Below are 23,135 nucleotides of genomic sequence, written 5' to 3'. Positions count from 1 at the left end.
AGGCTCATGCTTTAAGCTCCCGAGGTATCCAGTTCAATCCTGCCCAACAACAGCTGGGGTCTGTTGGTGTTATAGCTGCACATCGAGTTCTCCAAGGATTGCAGAGGCTGCTGGGCCTGAGATCTTTGGTGTAGGTCAATAATGCTCTGCAACACTTGAGTTGGTTGCCTGAGCGAACTCATTATGTCCTGGTGCACATCCCAATGCACTTCGCTGTCCTTTTACCTCTCCTGCAGCAATTGCTAACCTCCATTCTAAGCCCTTTTCCATGCTCGTGTTCAGATGGGGGCCTGTGGTGAAATTGCAACTGCAGGCAACATCTTTGGGGACCATGTTGTATTAAGTTTGTGAATGGCTTATGTATCTCTGTGGGCTAGGGACTGTATACAACTCTAGGAGGGAGAGTTACCTCCAGGAACCAAAGAGGGTAGTGGTGGGGGGTTTAAGGTGAATGACGCTGGTTGTAAACACCTCCGGGGAGATACCACTGCCTGGGGAGGTTTGCATGTACTGGTTCAAACTGGGTTTTCCAGAGACCAGCAAATAAAGGGCTTTTGGTGTAAAAGGCTGAGTTAAATTGACACAGGGCCTTCATTTTGATTCAGCAAATGGACAAGTCCTGCCCCCTCACTGGGTTTCAGAACCTGAGCTCCAGCCCAAGTGGGAACACCTATTCTGCTGTGGCACAAGCCCAAGTCTGTAGACCCAGCTTCTGAGACTCACTGCTGTGGGCATGGTGATGGTTTTTGTTTTGCAGTGTAAATGAACCCTAAATGGCTAGAGCACGGGACTGGATTTGGAGTGACTTGGCTTCAGTTTCCAGCTCAGCCACAGACTTCCATTCTGACCTTAGGAAAATCATTTCCCTACCTCATAAGGGTGTTGTGAGGATAGAGTCCATTAATGACTGGTGCTCAGATACTTGAGTACATAGAAGTATTTAAAGAACTCATTTCACATAAACCATCAATAGTCTTTACTCACTGCCAACCTTGGTGAGGTTGAACTGGCTACTGGAAAGGAGAAAAAGCTCATTGGTCCATTAAGGACAATAATCTGGCCTTTACTAATCAACTATCCAGTCCTCCACACTTAGTATTGTTAATTAGGCTTATGCTAGGGGGTGGACTGTATTTGCTCCATAGTAAAGGTTGCAAGAAGGTGATTGTTTAAAGCCAAATGTTCATGACTCTCTAAAATCCTCATATAAATGCAGATCATCTTGTAAACCGGCATATCAATTCAGGGCCCAGGGCTGAGTAGATGCTACAAATTAGGTGTCAATGGGTTTCTGAGATGCCGACCCCCAAATGACCTGCTTTATTTTTTTCGAATTTCTTTTCCTCCCGTGCCAAGATTGGGAACCAATGGGAACAGTATCTACATGAAACTTAAATCTCAAACTACCCCCCGGTAGAGCTAGTGTCCAATATCAAGAATAAGCTCTGAAAAATCAAATAAGGTTATTTGTAAATACTAGTCTAACTCATTCTTCTTTTAACAGTTACTATGTTTTCTTACAACTTTAAACAATTTATTAACATCTATTAGGCCAGGGGTTGGCAACCTCTGGCACACCGCTCGCCAGGGTAAGCACCCTGGCGGGCCAGGCCAGTTTGTTTACCTGCTGCGTCGGCAGGTTTGGATGATCGCGGCTCCCACTGGCCGTGGTTCATCATCTCAGGCCAATGGGGGCTGCAGGAAGTGGTGCAGGCCAAGGGATGTGCTGGCTGCAGCTTCCCACCTCTCCCATTGCCCTGGAGCGGCTAACCGTGGCTAGTGGGAGCTGCGATTGGCTGAACATGCCGACGCGGCAGGTAAACAAATTGGCCTGGCCCGACAGGGTGCTTACCCTGGTGAGCTGCGTGTCAGAGGTTGCCGACCCCTGTATTAGGCCATTGAACAACACCTCCTCCCACCACCAAGTAAATGGATAGAAGTTCCTTGCTTTAGTGATTGAGGGTAGCCAGAACAAAACACCAAAGAATATGCGGTAGGGAATGAACCTGATTTCTCAGGGAAATGCCCCTCCCCATTTTTTGTCTATAATTTCTATGATTTTATAAAACTTGTTGGAGACTTTTATTTACTCTTGCATTGTACTGAGGCCTGTTTGAACACTGTGAACTGGAAGTTTGTATCTTACGGTACTTGAACTTTTGAAGGATGTGACAAAGATAACTGGATGTTAATGCTACTTTAACTGCTGCCTGGTCAAACAGTTATTTGTTAGAGATAGAAAGCCCCTGCCTCACATGCCGTGGTGGAATGGGTTTTGTGACCAGATGTTACAACTTCATACAGTGTCTTTGTATGAAGCCTATGCATTGCTTTGGGCCAAGGTTGTATGTATGATTATGTTCTTCAGCTGTGGGGATCCTCCTCCTGAAGCTTCAGGAACTCAAGCAGTGGGGGATGATTACAACCTGAGAGATTCACCTAAAACACCTCCAGAGAAGGAGTGCCCCCTGGTAGAGGTTTACACATTCTGTTTCAAACTGGGTCAGTGATTCTCCTACAATACTGAACTCCAAGAAGAATGGATGAAAAGGAATGAAAGACACCTAAAAATGTAGACTTTCATCTCAGCCTCAGCGCAGTCACTTATCTTTTGCCTCAGATGTATGTGCAAATGAATGTAACACATCACTTGGATGTCTCAGTACTTGATTGTGCCCTAAAGGCAGGCACTTAGACCTGGCCTACACTACAAACTAAGGTCGACATAAGCTGCATTAAGTCAATCTAATAAAGTATGGATATGTTTACACTACGAGATTATTCCAATTTTACAGAAACCGGTTTTTTTTAAAACAGATTGTATAAAGTTGAGTGCATGCGACCTCACTAAGCACATTAATTCGGCGGTATGCGTCCATGTACCAAGGCTAGCGTCGATTTCCAGAGCGTTGCACTGTGGGTAGTTATCCTATAGCTATCCCATAGTTCCCGCAGTCTCCCTCGCCCATTGGAATTCTGGGTTGAGATCCCCATGCATGATGGTACAAAAACAGTGTTGCGGGTGATTCTGGGTAAATGTCGTCACTCAATCCTTCCTCCATGAAAGCAATGGCAGACAATCATTTCGTGCCCTTTTTCCCCTGGATTGCCCTGGCAGACACCATAGCATGGCAACCGTGGAGCCCGTTTTGCCTTTTGTTACTGTCACCGTATGTGTACTGGATGCGGCACTGCACTGCACTGCCATTCTAGGGAGTGCCCCTGCAACAGCCCCACCTGTTGCTTCCCTCCTCCCCCAACCCTCCTGGGCTACCGTGGCAGTGTCCCCCCATTTGTGTGATGAAGTAATAAAGAATGCAGGAATAAGAAACACTGACTTTTTAGCGAGATAAAATGAGGGGGAGGCAGCCTCCCGCTGCTATGATAGTCCAGGCAGTACAGAATCTTTTCTTTAGACATGAAAAGGGGGGGGGGTGGATGGAGCTCAGCCTCCAGCTGATATGATGAGGACGGTTACCAAGCCTTTTGTACCATCTGCCAGGAATGACCAGGAGTCATTCCCATTTTTACTCAGGCACCCCCGGCCGACCTCACCGAGGCCAGCCAGGAGCACTCATGGGATGATGAGGACAGTTTTCCACCATTTTGTATCATCTGCCATCAGAAAAGGGAGGGGAGGGGATGCTGCTGTTCAGCACCGCAGCACCGTGTCTACCAGCAGCATGCAGTAGACATATGGTGACATTGAAAAAAGGCAAGAAACAATTTTTTCCCCTTTTCTTTCACAGGGAAGGGAGGGGTGGTAAATGGACGAGATATACCCTGAACCACCCCAGACAATGTTTTTGACCCTTCAGGCATTGGGAGCTCAGCCAAGAATGCAAATACTTTTCGGAACCTGCGGGGACTGTGAGATAGCTGGAGTCCTCAGTCTCCCCTCCCTGCCTCCATGAGCGTCCCTTTGATTCTTTGGCTTTCCGTTACACTTGTCACGCAGCACTGTGCTGAGTCCCTGCTGTGGCCTCTATCTATCATAGCCTGGAGATTTTTTTCAAATGCTTTGTCATTTCATCTTCTGTAACGGAGCTCTGATAGAATAGATTCGTCTCCCCATACAGCGATCAGGTCCAGTATCTCCCGTACGGTCCATGCTGGAACTCTTTTTGAATTTGGGACTGCATCGCCACCCAGGCTGATCAGAGTTCCACGCTGGGCAAACAGGAAATGAAATTCAAAAGTTTGCGGGGCTTTTCTTGTCAACCTGGCCAGTGCATCTGAGTTCAGATTGCTTTCCAGAGCAGTCACAATGGTGCACTGTGGGATACCACCCGGAGGCCAATACCATTGAATTGCGGTCACACTAACCCTAAGCCAACATTGCAATACCGATTTGAGCGCTACTCCCCTCATCGGGGAGGAGTACAGAAATCAGTTTAAAGAGCCCTTTATATTGATATAAAGGGCTTTGTTGTGTGGATGGGTGCATTGACATCCATGGGTCAACACAGGGATAGTGTAGACACTGCCTTGTGTAATTCAAATGAATTGGTTTCCAGAAGGTGTCCCACAGTGCTCTGCTGTGACCTCTCTGGAGAGCACTTTCAACTCCACTGTATGTCAGCCAGGTACATAGGAAACAGCTGCTCCCCTGTTAAAGCCCTTGGAACTTTTGAATTTTCATTTCCGGTTTGATCAGTGTGGAGAGCTCATCAGCACAGCTGATCATGGAGACTCAAGGCCACAAATGCGCCCCAGCATGGTGGTGGATGGGTGGGGTTCTGTGGCCTGCCTTGTGCAGGAGGTCAGACTAGATGATCAGATTGGTCCCTTCAGACCTATGAGTCTATGAGTCTATGGATCTTAGTGCTGTGGGGGAGGAGACGTCTGTGCAGGCACACCTCCGATCAGGGTTGGCTCCAGCTTTTTTGCCACCCCAAGTGTTGAAGAGGAAGGAAAAAAAAAAAAAGCCGAGATTGGCAGCACTTCGGCGGCTGCTCTACTGCTGCCATTTCAGTGGCCGGTCCTTCCTTCTGAGAGGAACTGAGGGACCTGCTGCTGAATTGCCACTGAACATCTGGACGTGCCGCCTCTTTCCATTGCTCACCCCAAGCACTTGCTTCCTGTGCTGGTGCCTGGAGCCGGCCCTGCCTCCAATCCAGCAGAAGAAATGCTGACATCTATGGCAAGATCATGTGGGGCATGGGGGAGAAGTGCTATACCAGGGACACACAGCAGTACCATGTGAAAATAAAGACACTTCAGCAAGTCTACCAGAGGGATAGCTCAGTGGTTTGAGTATTGGCCTGCTAAATCCAGGGTTTGTGAGCTCAGTCCTTGAGGGGGCCCCTTAGGGATTTGGGGCAAAATCAGTACTTGGTCCTACTAGTGAAGGCAGAGGGTTGGACTTGAAGATCTTTCAAGATCCCTTCCAGTTCTAAGAGATAGGATATCTCTGTTAATTTAATTTATTTAAAGACAAGGGAAGTGAACAATCTTTCTGGTTCTGCCCCACAGACATGCTGCTCTTATGAAGAGCTGCATGCGAGTCTAGGCGGTGACCCAACCACTACCCCAAAACACTCCATGGATACTTCCCAGGAGCCCCGGGTGACCCCAAGCAACATTGTTGACAAGGAGGAGAATGTGAGGCAGGCAAGTGGAGGAAACTGTTTTTAACCCTGGAGCCCATCCCTTCACAGGACTAGTTGGCAGCAGAGAGTAGGATGCCGGGGAAGGCACCTTTGGTGAGCACACATTTCCAATCAAACTGTAGGGGTTACATGCTATTATTTTTTTATGTTCAATATGAACAAAAAAGGTGTAGTGGGTATCAGTGGCTACTCCAGCTACGCAGACGGCACTCTCCGAAAAAGACTGTTTATGTGCCCGGGGATGGCCTGGGAATCCTCTATGGCGATCTCTAGGAAGCTTTCATGAAGGTACTTTACAGTCCTGGGAAGGGCTGCCTTATTTCATCCAGTCCAGTAGGACACTTTCTTGTGCCACTCTACTAACTCTGCTAGCATCATTGCAAACACAGTATTTCAGCATAAGGACCAGCTCAATACCCAGACACTTGCAGCATCTTGCAGCCTCTGTTACCCTCAGGAGAGTGATATCACATAGAGTCACCTAGGGGAAATGGGGACATTTTCAGTGCTAGCCCTTTATCTACCAACAGTTAAAGAAGTAATCTGCCCCCTGTTTGGTGAAATCTGGGTCACACAATCACGTTTTCCCAAACGTGCCGTGGTTGTGGTTGGAAGGGATCACCATGTATTGCAAGCAGCACTGGGGGAGGAGGAAAAGTAGGGGAGTGTGTGGTAGCTTCCTGTTTGTCTCCCTTCCTGCTCAAACTGGTCCTGCTTTTGTAAAAAACCAAACTATTTGGGGTGCTTTACACTAGTGACTGTCCTCAAGCACCATCCAGGTTATTAGGAGAAAGGGGGTTTTCTCAAGTTCCAACATCTTATCTACTCCAGGGGAAAATCTGTTCTACTGTGTGCATGCATAATTAATAAGCTGTGCATATTTTTAATTTTTTTTCTCCAGAAAAAAAATTCTGCCAAAATGTTGCTTCAGTTCCACCTTTTGCCCACCAGAGTGTGCTGTGGTGATAGAAAACAGCAGCAGCTCCCAGCCAGCTAGGAAAGAGAGAGAGCTTGCCTTCTTCACAGCACCTGTCAGGCCAGGTCAGGAGACAGGGGGTATGGGGAGACAGACAGCGTGGGATCCTGGGGCAGAAAACTGATCTCTGCAATAGTCAGCAGTTGTGCTCACATTGTGGCTTGCAGTGAAGTGTACTGAGGGGTGTTTGTTAATTAAAAAAAAATTAACCTTGCACCAGAAACAATGTATGCACTGTCAATGCTACCCTTGTGCTTTGCATTCCTTGCAGCTGAAACCTTGTTTGTCAGCAGATCGTCCACACCAGGACAGAGACTTTCCCAGATTAGAAGGTGGAAAAAGAAGACTCGGGAGGACATGTTCAATGAGATCGTGTGGCCTCCAAGAGTGACTAAGATGGAGCTTAAAGCATGGAGGATCACACTGTCCGAGAATCTGGTCAGGGAGGACAGGAGATCATGCAGGGAACATGAGCGTGACACGCAAGGTGAGATGCTGTGGATTATGATGGAGCAATCAGACATGTTTGTATGGTTGAGGTTTGAGAAAGGCAGCTGGATGCTAGAGTCCCTGCTGCCATCATCACCCAGTTCTACATTCTCTTCCCCCAAACATCCTATGAGGCGGGGGGAGGGGCATAGGGAAGGGGAAGAGAAGTTCGGTATCACTTGCACTCAACACCAGGGGAGGATTCAGGGACCAGAAGGCGCCCATTTCCACACCTATGATTGTTACTGCAGTGCATCTGTAAGCAAGCTTTCCTTGTTTCTCCCTCCTCCCCCCCCTCCGCCCACGGTGTTATCAGCCCTTTTGCCCCAGGTTATCATACTTTTCTTTGCTGTCTTTGTGTTTTTCTTTGCATAATAAAACTTAACGGATTGAGGAGAAAAGGCTTTTTATTCATTCAAGATATTGTGGTTGGTGGGGGTGGAGTTTACAGTGGAGAAAATGCAATGGAGGGGACAGTTTTATAAGGAACAACACAGATAAGAATCACATTACTCTGGCTCATTGCTGAAACTGGTTTTCAAAGTCTCATGGAGACGCAGAGCCCCTTGATGTGCTCTTGTTATTGCCCTGGTGTCTGGCTGCTCAAAATTGGCTGCCAGGCAATCGGCCTCAACCCCACACCCTGGCAGAAACTTTTCTCCCTTTGTTTCACAGATATTATGGCACACACAACAGGCTGCAATAACAGTGGGGATATTGCTTTCACTGAGATCTAAGCTAGTAATCAAACAATGCCAGTGACCTTTTAAATGTCTAAAGACATGTTCCACCACCATTCTGCACTTAGTCAGCCTATGGTTGAACTGCTCCTTACTACTGTCCAGGCTGCCTGTGTACGGCTTCATGAGCCATGGGAGCAAGGGGTCGGCTGGGTCTCTCAGGATCACAATTAGCATTTCAACATCCCCAACAGTTATTTTGCAGTCTGGAAAGCAGCTTTCTGAACACGTGTGTTCCTAAAGATGCGTGCGTCATGCACCTTGCCCGACCATCCCGTGTTGATGTTGATGAAACAGCCTCTGTTATCCACCAACGCTTGCAAGACCATTGAGAAGTACCCCTTTCAGTTTATGTACTCTTTGGCAAGGTGGTCTGGTGCCAAGATAGAGATGTGTGGTCTATCTATCGCCCCATCGCACGTAGGGAATCCCATCGCATCAAAGCCACCCACTATGTCCTGGATGTTACCCAGAGTCACTACCCTTCTTAGCAGAAGTCTGTTAATGGCCCTGTTGGATCACAATAGATACCATGGTGGATTTGCCCACTCCAAATTGATGCCCCACTGACCCGTAGCTGTCTGGCATTGCAAGCTTCCACAGAGCTATTGCCACTTTGCTTCTCCACTGTCAGAGCAGCTCTCATTTTAGTATTACTGCACTTCAGGGCTGGGAAAAGCTCTTCACACAGTTCCTGGAAAGTGGCCTTATGCATTCAAAAGTTCTGCAGCCACCACTCATCATCCCACAGCTGCATAATGATGCAGTCCCACCAGTCAATACTTATTTCCCGGGCCCAGAAATGGAGCTTAACCACGTCAGCTGTTGCCAGCAACTCTGTCTTCTAGCAGGGTTGCTTGCGTGGCATCACAATGTTCCATGCAGCAGCTCCTGTATCGGCTGTGTAAATACTGCAAGATAAGGCATGAGGTCAGTGTACAGCAGAGCAGAGTCCATGCTTATCGTGCTATGGCATCTTCACAGGTAACCCAGGTTTATGAAATAAGGCATGGAAAAAGCTTGGTTTGTTTGCTGTTGATTTCAGGGAGGAAGGTAGGTAAATGCATCATGGGAGGCTAATGCAATGTTCCCATAACCACCTGTGCCAATGCTTTGGTCCCTAAGGCATTGCAAGCCCAACTCAACATTCCACTCGCTAAATGCACTATGGGATAGCTACCCACAGTGCGGTGCTCTGTGCATTGATGCAAGCTCTGCTAGTGAGGATGCACTCTACCAACACAATGAGCATCGTGCGGACACCCAAGATGGACTTGCTTAAATTGGAGGCTCAATGTTAACTTAACTTCTTAGAGTAGACTGGCCTGAGACGTGATAATTATCTCAACTGTGCCTGCATAGAATTGTATATGTGAATAGGGAGACCAGACTCTGAAATTCTGCCAAAAGTATTAATACAGATAGTTGTAAGCAATATTAAAAGTTTTTGTACTTTACAGCAATACAAATATAATGTTATGAAAACTGTAACAAAATACAGTAAGAGGTGTTTTCCTTTTGGAACAATATTTAAGGTGAGAAAAGCTGGGGATTTTTTTTTTAAAGTAGAGCGGGGAAAGTTAAGAAAGATTTTTCTCTTAAGTGAGCATTCTGAATTACAAGGGGTGAAATCACAGCCCTTTTGAAGTTAATGGAAAAACTTCCTTTGCTATCAATAGGCCAGGCTTTTACCTTTGATCATCTGTTGTCAAAATAATGTAAAAGACAACAGTGTATGTGTACAGATGTCTTTGCCTCATCTGGGTATAGCTGTGCAGATTTACCAACTTTCACGGTTCTGCCTATTTCAGGGCAACTGCACCTGTACTTCTCCTCTATGATCCCTTGAGGGCATTCACTTTAGGTTTCTGTTTTTGTTTCCATTCACCTTTGCTGCAAAATATGTCTTGGGTTTACAGCTACTAAGCTGTGGTAGCATTAAATTTTAAATGTGTTCTGTAAATTCTTTCAGTTTTGCTTCTTTTAGGTTTAGCTTAGTACCTTTTGCTCTGCAGGAATCTCAAAGGTCTTTATATAAAACATTGTGTCAGACTGAACAGAGATGATTATGTGCTGTCATAAACAGATAGTTAAGGGTTAATAGAACAGGAGTACTTCATGTCTCTTTTGCCTGTAAAGGGTTAACAAGTTCAGTGAGCCTGGCTATCACCTGACCAGAGGACCAATCAGGGGACAGGATACTTTCAAATCTTGAGGGAGGGAAGTTTTTGTGTGTGCTGTTAGTTTTTGGTTGTTGTTCTCTCTGGGTTCTGAGAGTGACCAGATGTGCAACCAGGTTTCTCTCCAATCTCTCTGATACAGTCTCTTCTATGTCCAGAATAGTAAGTACTAGGTGATAAGGTGAGTTAGGCTTATGTTTGTTTTCTTTATTTGCAAATGTGTATTTGGCTGGAAAGATTTTAATTTGTACTTGAATACTTAGGATGGGAGGGTATTCCCAGTGTCTATAGCTGAAAGACCCTGTAACATATTCCATCTTAAATTTACAAAGATAATTTTTACTGTTTTTCCCTCTTTAATTAAAAGCTTTTCTTGTTTAAGAACCTGATTTTTTTGTTTTGTAATTCTAGTGAGATCCCAGGGGACTGGGTCTAGAGCCGCCAGGGAATTGGTGGGGAGAAATGAGGTTTTGGGGGGACCAGAGTGTACCAGGCACTGGAATTCCTGGTTGGTGGCAGCGCTACAAGTACTAAGCTGGTAATTGAGCTTAGGGGAATTCATGCTGGTACCCCATCTTTTGGACGCTAAGGTTCAGATGGGGAATTATACCATGACATGTGCATTCAACACTACCTTATGCTCAGCCAGATGCTTCAGTGATGACTGCCCTGAGTGGGAAGTTGTTCAGGCTGTTACACAGGAATGGTCTTATTTTGTTGCATTAGATGGTTAGTGGAGGGAAGTCAGGAGAAATGTGGGCTCTGATCTTTCTATAATGTAGGGGCAATGCAGTAGTAAGCCACTAAACTTTATTTCCTGCCCCAGGCACATGAGCTGGGCCAAGGTTACAAACAGTTAATACCTGTTACACAGCAGAGATCAGTAGCCACTAATTCCTGCTACACCTCTCTCTTTGTGCTCAGTGAAGGGGAAGTAGGGTTAGGGAATAAGTTGGTAATTCTATGCAGGACTCAAAGGTAGCTGTGTCATTTGTGCTTATCCTGTATTTTTTTTTTGGGGGGGGGGTATGTATCTGTACTCTTGATCCTGGCATCTCTTTGAAAAAAGGGGGACATGAAATAGCCCAGCTGGGCAGCCCACATGAGAAGAGGGAGGCGTAACCTCAAACACTAAGGCTATGGCCACTAAAAGGCACACAGTGTAGCTGCTGTCTGTCAGCAGGAGAGAGAGCTCTCCTGCCAACAGAGCGCTGCTCACATCAGCACTTTTCATTGGTAAAACTCTTATTTGGGGTTGTTTTTTTTAAACATCCCTGAACGATAAAAGTTTTGCCGACAAAGTGCCGGTGTAAACAAAGCCTAAGGGGAATAACAGCCCATTGTCCTCTTGGCTTCTGCAGTGGTCCCTCTGTGGCTTGAGATCTACAGATGAACAAGGAATGAACCAACACATCACTCTCTCTCCTCCCCACATTAATACTGATCACCCCAGCACTCATTTTTGTATAGTACTTGCCCCATGCTCTGGAACCCCAAGGTGGCCTTTTGAGACAGCATTAAGAGGCCTCACCAATGTGATAAACTGAGCCAAGCCACAGGACTTCCATGCAAACTACCCTGGTCCTTGGCATACATCTCCCCAAATTTGAATCCCATGTGTTCTGAAATAGGGGGTTTATTTAACCCGATAGCTTAGACCACAAACTTTCTACTGTATTATTCTATGTGGCCAAGAATCTGTTTGACAAATCTGTCTCCTTTCTGACTGGTACAGCCATCATGCCCTCTGTAAAAGCTAAGTAGGACTTTGAGAGACTACGATGAGGTACCAGCAAGTATTTATCCCTTTTTTCCTTTATATTAAAAATTTTTTTAAAAATGGAACCACCCTCATACTCACGTACTGACATCCATCCTATCAAATACAAAGTTATTCTCTTCTCTGTCAGGGGTCAGATCTTCAGCAGGTGTAAATTGTCCTAGACCCACTGATTGCACTGGACCTAGGACAATTTATGCCAGCTGAGGCTCTGCCTCCCTGTAACTGTGGAAAGAACCTGCCAGCTCCCTCGGTTTCCTCAATGATTTCTAGAACCCTCCTGATGTTGGTAAAAATTCAGACATTCATTTGTTTTGTAATTAAGTAATCTAGCTCCGAATAGGCATATTTCTGGTAAAGGAGTTGCTGACATGTTAAAGCAGCAGCTGCAGACATAATTGTGTGTCCAAAATGCTATACTGCATTTCATTGCTACTGCTCATAATGAAAACAATTAAGGGGCATAAGTGATATCTCTGTTTTAATGGGACATGCTTGAGATCTGTATTTAGCCATTCATAATAGTGATGCTTATGGATAAAGTAAGTTATTTTTTAATACAAATATATTTTCTCTTTTTGCATAATGCAGCTGCAGTATCTTCATTCAGACTGCTGATTTAAATGGATAGAATAGCTGCAGGTTTTGGGTTTTTTTTTAAACTTGCTTCGGAAGGCTGTGTAAGTAGCAAATTCTAATAATTTCCATTAGTATTTCAGTCCACATTATAATTAAACAAGATCTGTACTAAACTCTGCATTTAATTATCTTCCTCCCTCATCCTACTGGAGAACATCACAGCTGTTCCTAAAAAGAGGCATCATTCTAAAGTTAAAAAAAACACTTTACTGCTTTTTCTAAATTTTTATTACATTTGTGTAGTATTAAATACATACAACAATCAGAAGGATGGCAGGATAAAATACCCATATTTTGAAAGTTCAGAATTTTTCAAGTCTGCTAATTCTAAGTCATCTTCCCCCTACAATACAATGTACAGTTACCAAATACATTCTACTATTCTGCTGGAGGGGAGGTAAGGAGCCAGCAAGGTACAGTAAAACAAGCAATAAAAACATTGTTTAAAGTGGATTTATTAAAGGTTTATTAATATAAAATGTGACCAAGTACAATTTTTTCTGTAAGAATTTTTAATAAAAAAACATATCAAAGAAAGGGAGGAGCATTAACTCTCATCAGAGCACAGCAAGGAAAAACCTATTGGGATGAGCAAATTTTTTGCAGTATGTTCTACCGGCTGGTCCCAAAATATACAATATGCAGTACACCAAAGGAGGGGAAGAAAGAGCACAGATCAAAGCAGATTATATATTTTTCATCGTTTTAGCAGAGATGTATAAGAATGCTCCTCCCAACATTGTGGAAAATTTCTTAAAGAGCTACAACTATTGAAGTAAAGTTAAAGTTTATGCCTCCTGCTTGGATTTAAAGCACATATTGTGTAGCTAAATATTTCAATGAATAGAAAACACTTAGACTTGAAGTTCTATTAAAACCTGTGAAATGCATGTTAGTGTCATTCAGCAGTTTAAAAAAAATTCCAAGAACTTAGTCTACAAAAAAAAAAAAAAGTACAAATCTGCACTATTTTAAACATCTGTAGAATTTGTGCTCGTCATAATTTTAATGCCAGATTACTGTAACAGCTCCAACAAAAGTCATTTAGAAACATTAAACTGAACAGCAAATGTAAGTATAATCCAGGATCATAGGAATCTGGCAAAAATAAAAGGAACTGCAGAGTACTAATACAAGACCCATTTTATAGCTTTTTTGGGGGTTGGGGTACATATCAGAGAGGAATGAAAGAAAGTAAATAAACTTCTGAACTATTATAAGGCTATGCTACTAAATACACTTAACCTAAGTATGTATGGCAATTTGCCTCTTAAACAAAATTGAATGAGGTTTCATCTTTAGTTCATTTTATTACTAGAAGTGGGTAATTGTTTTGAACAAGGCTAGATTTTGAAATTAGTCTTCCATTAGGTTGTACTGAATAACTTTTTATTGCTGTTGATACCAACATATGTCTGTCTACAAAGCAAGCAATACAGGAGTACATTAATTTGTAGACTAGGTACTGGAAGAGTTGGAATTTTTTTTTTAAAACACTTAGATCATATAGGACAACATTCCCAGAAAGAACCAGTACATTTCAGTCTAACTGCCACTGTTAAAGATTACAAACTGTCAAATGTCAGCCCAAGGGAGGCTTAGGGGAGTTATAATCTATCTGGTAGAGACTACCCATCAATTAGCCTTGATATAGTTTTGGCATGTACTCAGTAAATAAAATGAGTCAGGTTTTGCCAGCTACCGCAAACAAACATTCTGGGAACCACTTACTGAGGTAAAAGTGAAAGGTCGTTAAGCCTTGGGCATCAGAGAGACCATTCACTGGTTGTGCGTAAGGGGAATTAAGGCTTCAAGGCAAGGTAAACACAGTGAGAGTCAGTGTGTAAATTATGCTGCATTTCAGAGATGGCAGTTCAAATGAAAGCTATAGTCTGTTTTCTATACTCAACACCAGCTGAAAATCATTCAAAAATAGAACGGAAACCAGCTTGCCAAGTGCCCCATCTCCTCCCGCCCCAATTCTATTTCTATCTTAGGAGCAAATATCATCTGGATGTTGGACATCAGAGATGGTATGTATCCACAAGGGGAAAGAGCACCAGAAACTAGACTGATTTGTCCTGAAGCAGAATGGCTGCTTTAAAAGAGTACAAAGAGCCTTACTGCTCAGCTTTGCCACAACTTATATCAGTTTACCGAACAAACTTAGGTGGGAGTGTCACTCTGGAGATACCAACATTTCTGCTAGCAGGAGTTATGTACCGAACCAAGGGAAGCAGTGACGTTTGTAGGTTTGCATTTCCCTGAAGATTTTTTTTTCCACTCTGTAACCCAAACCAAGTAATATTCCCATGTTTTACAAATATCTCCCCCAAAACAGACTTTATTGCACCTCCAGAGTACAGCTGCAGTGCTATTTTAGACAAATTCTTGTGGCAAAACCCTTCCCGCTTCTCAAAAATTAGTGGTACAGAAATTACTGACAAGCTAAATATAAAATATACAAAGTTAATACAGTGTTTAATATGCTTATTTTTCCATGCTTTTTTCATTATACAGTTACCTAAAGGAGGCATGACTGTTGTTTTGGTAGCTTATTTAGAGTAATATCACATTTTGATTTTTGTATTGACCTATGGAATTGTTTGAGCCATGCTTGCTAGGTTGCTACTGAAAACAGAAACCTGTTCTTCGTAGATTCACTCTTTTAAATATCGAGGTTTTGATTAGGGTTTTTTTTTGGTCCCTAATACACAAATTGGTAGAAAATTATTCCCCTTCCAAATACAATAACTATTCAACTTGTAACAGACATTAAAAATATCCAAAATGAGACCACACTTCTATCACTGAATCATTTTAAAATACAAAATTGCATCTGGTCTTATAAAAATGTTTATACAAAGCCAACATGAGTTTGAAACTTTTTTTAAAAAAAACACAGATGCTAGTAACTTAACATACAAAGAGTTTTTCTTTCCAAAAATTGATCTGAACTATTTTGGAGTATCTTTACCAGTTGTCTAGAAAATCAAAGCCAGTCTTCAAGATAACATTGCTTGTATTAATCTGTAAGAGAAACACAAAAATTAGATGATTTAAAGAAAATGCTGCAATTAACAAGATCTAATGAACTGACTGTCCCTTAGATCTACAAGAGTGTAAATACAATTTTTAAAGCCCATAAATTAAGGCAGAGAGTTTACCACCATTTCACTTTCTTCCCATGTATTCCTGCATGCTTGAAAAGCATCTGCACTGGAAAATACTAGACATATGCAACCCACATATGAATGAGGAGCAAAAAGGTATTTCCAATCATCAGAGTAATACTGTGTGTTCTATTGGTCAAAGGATTTCTTTATTCCTTCTTGCTAATTCACATGATGATTATTTTTCAGGACAGAAGGGTGGGGGAGGTGAAAACATACATAACCCATCAACAGATTACTTATGTAAGAACAAACATTATCTACCGACCTGTGTCCAAGTTCAGAAGGCCACTACTATTACATTTAATTGAAATCTTCTGCAGTGTGAAAATGTGTGAGTATTACATTTTTGTACCCCTAAGATTTGCTGCCATTTTAAAATGAATTTAGGGTTTATGAAAGTCAATTACTCTGGAGATGTCATCTTTTTTCAAAACCAGTGCAACACAAGATTCCCCACACTGACTTCCCTGTTGATGCACTGAAATTTCGACCAAGAAGAATCACTTTGGGGTCAAGACAATCATATTTGAACCAATTAGGGGAAAAAAAAAATCCAACACAAGTTACTATGACGGGGTACATTATAACTGGCCATTACTACACACTTTTGCCAGTATTTATCTGCAAGGAGACTCCAAGAAACTCCCATGCCTCCCTTTTCAAAAGAAGAAATAGCTTCCTAAACATTTTTCATAACTTTTGGCAGTTGGATAAATATTGAGCAGGGGGTGCAACCTTGACTTTTGTGGCCTCATATCACCTCCCTATAAATTTCACAAATAAAATGGCTTATCTCTGATCTGTTGTAAGGAATGAGGCTGTAAACCAAGTACCTTCACTACCTGAGGCGTATAGTGATGCACCACAAACAAATACTAGAGTGTATTAGTGCATACCCCCTTGAGGCAAGCTGTAGCAAGCAATGAAATAAGCAGTTAAGACATTCATTACCACATCTACACTCCAGTTTGCCTTCTCAACTTCATGTAAGTCTCCTCTGCCACCCATAGCACACACAAAACTTTGGGATTACAGACAGATGGTGGATGGCCATCTGGAAGAGCAGGGGATGGGGTGAAAAAGGATTTAGGCCATGTGAAATGCCTCAGAACCCGGTGCTTCAACACCAACTGTGCCACGAAGAGCCCTTAATGCAGACAGCTCAGTAGAGACACTTGGCTTTCCCAACACTGCTGCCTTTGTGCACCCAGGAGAAAAGGAAACAGTGTCAGAGGACCTCTTCCAATACCTTGATGCAAACACAATAGGCTCCTCTCTCAAACCAGCTTCTGACCACAGCCCTGGTTCTCATCACCCTGGCATTTGCCCATGAGCTTCTTCCCTCCCAACCTCCCTGCATGCCCCCCATGACCTCTTAAAACCCCATTTCTTCCCCACAGAATACCCCCATATCTCCTCTTTGCCCAACCTGCCTCCCTGGCTCTCCAGCCTCAGATGCAGAGCACAGCAAGTGAGTCATGTTTGGCAAACAGGCCTCCCCAAAAATTCATGAATTTCCCCATCTCATTTTTCAGACTTGCTTTAAGTCAGTGAGCCAGGCTGGTTGCATCAAAAAACTGCACTAGCTGATAGACCTGAGCAGTTATCTAATTTTGGCTCTCCGAAATAGCTGTTTAAATGTAACGCTTCAAAAGTGGCCTACATCTGAGCTATTATCAGAATGTAAGGTTATGAAGTTTGGAGTTTGTGGGAACTGTGGCTGTTTAGCTAAAAAAACCTAAAGAAATGAGAGAAAACAGGGTGAAATTTCAAGTGAGGGTTTTTACATAGAAAATTCAATTGTCTTCTGAAGAATTATTGTGTCAAATTTAGAGTCTACATTCAAAAATTACAAATGCAAAATTGGGGTTTTAATCTTGCTTTAAGTGCAAATCTCAATGCAACCTTAATTACTGAATTGTTACTAACATCTCCTTAAGTGTGGTTTTTAAAGAAAACTGTTCAGTGCCAAAATAATTTGTTACAGTATTTGTTATATAAAATTTTATATATGTAATATTAATCTGAGGGCCTTCTGCCTTGAAGGATACAAAATTCATTACAATGGTAGTTGAAGTGATTCCTGTATAGTAGAACTTGTATACCTGTTTGTAAAGTAGCCACCTCCAGGGGACATCACCACACACTACACAAAGCAGGAAGAGGTAACAGTGAAAAAGGGGAGGCATCTTTCCTAGTCTTTGGTTTTTAAGCTTCTTATTTTCTTTCCTTCCTCTCCCCATTACTTAGGTTGGATGCTAACCAAAATCATATCCTGCTGTGCCTTTCCTTTTCTCAGACGAGCAGCTGCTTTTTGAATAGTTCCTAGCAGGCAGCTGAGTTGCTTTCAAGATGGTTTTTGAGTTGAAAAGGCTATCACGAACTTGCTCTATTCCTGCTTTAGCCTTTTCAACAGAATGCATTCGGAAGCAGCCCCACTGAGGAAGTGATGGCTGGGCAGCACAGGGAGGGGGAAAGTTTTAAAAACAAACCTAGCTGCTTCCCAGCAGCTGCAACTCATCTCTCTATTATATTGTCTATAGTTTAGAGAACTTGCCTTGTTCACTCAAGTACCTCTAACTCCTAGTTTCACTTGGAAAAGCTTTAAATTACAGGAGTATCAAATGAGTTTGAGACTTGCTATTCCAAGTGAAAAATAACCCTAAATGTTCCTTAGTTTCAACTGGTTATGGTAAACTCTCATTTACTGTCCTAACTGTTGTGTAGTTTGTCTTTAATCAGCTGCTGTGTGCTATTCAGAAAGGGTTGCCATTTCAGAGGTGAATTGGTTTTGAGTGTTTACTGGATAAGAGGCATATGTAACTATACGATATTAGGTATTACTATATTAAAAATACCCATTACAGAAACAGACAAATTAGTGCATTAGTTGAATGGATTTCTTCAATCCACAGCATTAAAAAAATAAAAAAATAAAAAAAGACAACAAGCTTAGCTAGGGTTTAGTGCTCCATAGAATCCCTAATCTTCTTGAATGACCTCATTAGACTTATGTTACATACTCTCAAAAATTAAAGATAATGGATTAAATAGTGGTGTGACGTTATTGATATAAACTGGGACCATATAGAAAATGGGTTGCAACCAAGGTCCTGTAGTGGCACCAAATCTTATGTAAAGGGGGTCATATAAGGTGTCCAAGACCAAGTTATGAGTTACTGATTATGATTATGCTGTCTGTATGTCTGTATCATTTTGTAGTTGAAGTTATGAATATTGGCTGTATACTGTCTATATTTCAAACTTGTGCTGTGTTACTGGGAGAGATCCCAGACAAGTGGGTGTTAGCTCTGCTTAGCCTGCTTGATGGCCCATTAAGGACCATCAGCTACACAACTGACTCATTGAGAGGAGGCAGATATGCCTTGTGACTCAGCAGGGTGTGCAGAAACTGGCCCATGTGACTCCAAACTCCATTTTGCTGTAATTTTCCACAGTAAGAACAAAGAAGTGTTCTTACACCTGGAAGTGCCTATATAAGGCTGATGCCTCATCTCCATCTTGTCTTCAATCCTGCTTCTTACCTCTGGAGGAACTTTGCTACAAACAGAAGCTCTGCACAAAGGACTGAATGACCCATCCCAGCTGGGGATGTTCTCCAGAGACTTGATTTGAACCTGCATTTTACTCCATCACTGCTACAAGCCTGAACTAAGAACTTTGCCATTACTGTATGTAATTGATTCCATTTAACCAATTCTAGCTCTCATCTCTATCTTTTTCCTTTTATGAATAAACCTTTAGATTTTAGATTCTAAAGGACTGGCAAAAGCGTGATTTGTGGGTAAGATCTGATGTGTATATTGACCTGGGTCTGGGGCTTGGTCCTTTGGGATCGAGAGAACCTCTCTCTTTTACTGGGGTGTTGGTTTTCATAACCATTCATCCCCAGAATGAGTGGCACTGGTAGTGACACTGGGAGACTAGAGTGTCTAAGGAAATTGCTTGTGAGACTTGTGGTTAGCCAGTGGGGTAAAACTGAAGTCATTTTTGTCTGGCTGGTTTTGTTTGCCTTAGAGGTGGAAAAACCCCAGCCTTGGGCTGTGACTGCCCTGTTTAAGCAATTGGTCCTGAATTGGCACTCTCAGTTGGGTCCCGCCAAAACCGCATCGTCACAAGTTGTCCTTACCTGTCCAAATGTCTGTGGGTCTGAAAGCATCGTGCCATCGGCATCATCATTTCTTGACCCTGCAGATGCCAGTTGTTCCGGTTGCTCAGGAAGAAAGATGTCATCTGGAGTGCTAGTAGAGGGCTGATGGGGTTGAGGTTTCTCCCATTCCAGGGATGTGGCAGGAAGGCTTGGGGTGACAAAATTTTCTTGTTTAGCTATGCCGGACTTCTCAGCTTTAGTTGTCAGTTTTGGAGCAGACTCTTGCCTGTAATATGTTGGAAGGGACTTCTCTCCTTTCTCCATAGATTTGATCTGGCTCGGGGTTAAGGACTGGAACTCAGACTGTTCACCTTCAACCTTTGAGCGCTCTGCATTTATCTTCCAGAAAGATGACTCTTCTTCCTTCCTGGGTGGTATTAGCCCGTCAGAGCTAGGTGCCTTATTACCCTGAGAAGATTTGGGGGCCTGGACACTGGGAGCTGCTTTGACTAGTTGCCTCTGTTCATTTTGTGAACCTTGTTCTTGTATAGACAGAGATGCAACACTGAACTCCATTTGACTCTGTAGGGATTAAAGGAAAAAAAATGTATTTCAAATCTCTTTAGAAAGGCAAAAATAATTACATTATGTTTGAGATCAGAGGCGTGTAATTGGCTATATAAGTTACTACAAGGATGGTGTGTGTGTGTGTGTGTGTGTGTGTGTGTGTGTGTGTGTGTGTGTGTGTGTGTGTGTGTGTGTGTGTGTGTGTGTGTGTGTAACATTTGCACCCGTGCCAAAGGGCTTTTAGAACAGGATCAACCAACAAAAGGCAGTTTTCTTCCAAGCCTCTACCCCCCCTAAACTACTGAATGAAGAAACTGACAAAATTAAGTCTTAGAACCCCTTTGCAGGACACACACTAGAGGGGAAGTAATCACATACATTTGAATAATCTGATTCTGTTCAAGAATAGACAGTGGCATATGCAGACAGTATAGTCCAATGAAAAAAAGTGTTATAAATCCACATAAAACTATTTAAAGGATAATGGATATGTTTAGAAAGGCACAGAAAGTACACCTCTTTCGTGATAGAACACTGTCCTCAGGAGCCAAAAAAATCATACTGCGTTATAGGTGAAACCACGTTATATTGAACTTGCTTTGAGATCCACAGCCCTCTCCCCTGCCCCCCGAGCACCGCTTTACGCGTTATATCTGAATTTGTGTTATATCGGGTCATGTTATATCAAGGTAGGGATGTACCTTTAATACGACTTCTAAGCTGAGAAACTTTATAATTCTGTGTATCAGGCAAACAAGTTTCCATTACCTTCGCTGAAGGTCCAATAATGGGTTAGACATTACAACTTCATCTAATTCTGAAATAGTGGAACATATTTAACTATTTAATGAGCATGTATAGTAACAGGCATTTTATCAGTTCATTGTTTTTACAATTAAGAGCAACAGCTTTATAAAAAGCAACAAATGTACACTTATTTCAGTTACAACATTTTGTAACTTTGTAGTTATATTGTTTTGTACTACTACCCTCAGTATAATTAATTACCAAGAGATCTAATTTTATCAATGGATAAAGAAAACACAGCTATAGTTGGTGTGACCAGTAATCTTTCAAAAATAATGTAGATTGTCAGCAGTGATCTGACTTTGAAAAGCAACAATCGCATTAGTTACTTTACTTATGAGTAGTTTATTACTGTAATATGTTGCTGGTACCCCGACAGTACTCCAGAGGGCACAAATAATTTGAGAGAGACAATTTAGATTTTGTAAAAAACTGGTTTTACAAAACTTACACATTAAAATGCTTTCATGTCATGTTTCAGTGAACATGTTTTTACTTAAATATTTCTTTGCAGTGCTATGATCCAGAACACAACAGTACTGTAATGAGTGCCAGGAAGAGAAACAAGTCTAGTTATATTGTCCAACGCAACAGTAAACAAACAGCAAAAAAAGTGAAAAGTAAATTAGATTTATAAAATCATTACAAACCTAACACTACATCGTCTTAATGGAAAAAGTAAGGAGTTTTGTAAAATGAGTTTTTAGAAAAGCATGGATGGTATCCCTCTTCCAACACGAACCTTCTGTGACAAATCTGCTAAGCATTAGACTAACATTTCCACCAACCCCTACCCCACTGCACATTTGTTGTCTTCTGGCCAGATAAGTAAAGAAAGCAGATTCAGAAACTCCAAGAAAAGACCATGAACCAGGAAGTGACTGGACACTTTTGGGAAGCAGCAGCAGCATGGTTATCCAGGAGCTGCAGGGAATGGAGGTGCAGGGTGAAACATAGAGGGAGCTGAAGCCAGAGTAAGGCCTGGTCTGGTTGTTTGAACTCAGACAGCCACTGGACCTCTGCCTTCCACTCCGGCAGCAGCTTTTTCTCCTTTGCCTCACAGATATGATACAGGACACAGCAGGCAGCTATAACTACTGGGGTATTTTTCTCACTGAGATCCAATCTTGTAAGCAAACACCAGCCTCCCTTCAATCTTATCTACCAAAAGAGTATTCAACTGTTATTCTACACTGCTGAGCTGGTAGTTGAATCTCTCCTTGGCGCTGTTGAAGTGGCTGGCATATGGCTTCATGACCCAGGAGAGCAAGGGGTAGCCAGGGTTCCCCAGTTTCACTATTGGCATTTCAACATCGCCAATGGTAATCCACTGGTCAGGAAAGAAAGTCCTTGCTTGCAGCTTTCTAAACAGTCCTGTGTTCTTAAAGATGTGAGCGTCATGCACCTTCCCTGACGAGCCAGCACTGATGTTGGTGAAGTGTCCCCCATGAGCCATACTTGCATAACCATAGAAAAGTAGCTCTTTCTACTGATGTACTGTGGCAAGGTGAGCTGGTGTAAAAATAGGAATATTTGTGGCCGTGATGGGTTCGGTCACAGAGATCCCCTTGGGATGGTCACCTGACACGCTGAAATTACCCCGAACCTGTTTTTCCTGCCAGCTTGGGACTTCCAGAACCTTGACTTGTTAAGCCAGGCACACTAGCCTGCTGCAACACAGACCCAGGGCCTGGGCCACGCCCCCAAAGCTGCAGGCTTTAAGTGAAAACAGCTCTGTCTACCTGACTCCAGCACCCAGACACCAAGCTCCCAATGGGATCCAAACCACAAATAAATCTGTTTTACTCTGTATAAAGCTTATACAGGGTAAACTCAAATTGTCCGCCCCTCTAAAACACAGAGGGAGATATGCACAGCTGTTTGTTCCCCCAGGTATTAATCACTCTAGGTTCATTAACAAACAAAAAAGTGATTATAAAAAGTAGGATTCAAGTGATTTCAAATAATAGGGCATCAACTACTCCATTGCAGTTGCTGTAAATCCATCCACCATCCTATGCGTTGCTGAGAGTCACAGTCCTACATAGCAGGAGACGA

At 42.7% G+C, this 23,135-nt stretch overlaps 1 protein-coding gene across 1 annotated transcript in view; it reads right to left on the bottom strand.

Annotated features, from left to right (window-relative positions):
- Window positions 1-12,626: 12,626 nt before the first annotated feature.
- The window catches only part of C3H1orf198 (chromosome 3 C1orf198 homolog), a 38,034-nt gene continuing 27,525 nt past the window's right edge, over window positions 12,627-23,135 (bottom strand). Inside the window, exons 3-4 of the mRNA XM_030556851.1 lie at window positions 19,743-20,285; window positions 12,627-15,446 (exon numbers count right to left, since the gene is read on the bottom strand). Of these exons, the coding sequence (XP_030412711.1) occupies window positions 15,390-15,446; window positions 19,743-20,285 (600 nt within the window). The 3' untranslated portion in view covers window positions 12,627-15,389. The remainder of the gene's footprint in view (window positions 15,447-19,742; window positions 20,286-23,135) is intronic.

This window comes from Gopherus evgoodei, chromosome 3 (assembly GCF_007399415.2).
Source record: "Gopherus evgoodei ecotype Sinaloan lineage chromosome 3, rGopEvg1_v1.p, whole genome shotgun sequence".
Taxonomy (NCBI): Eukaryota; Metazoa; Chordata; order Testudines; family Testudinidae; genus Gopherus; species Gopherus evgoodei.
The sequence above is the reverse complement of the archived record's forward strand: the minus strand, read 5'-3'. Positions and strand labels throughout refer to the sequence as shown.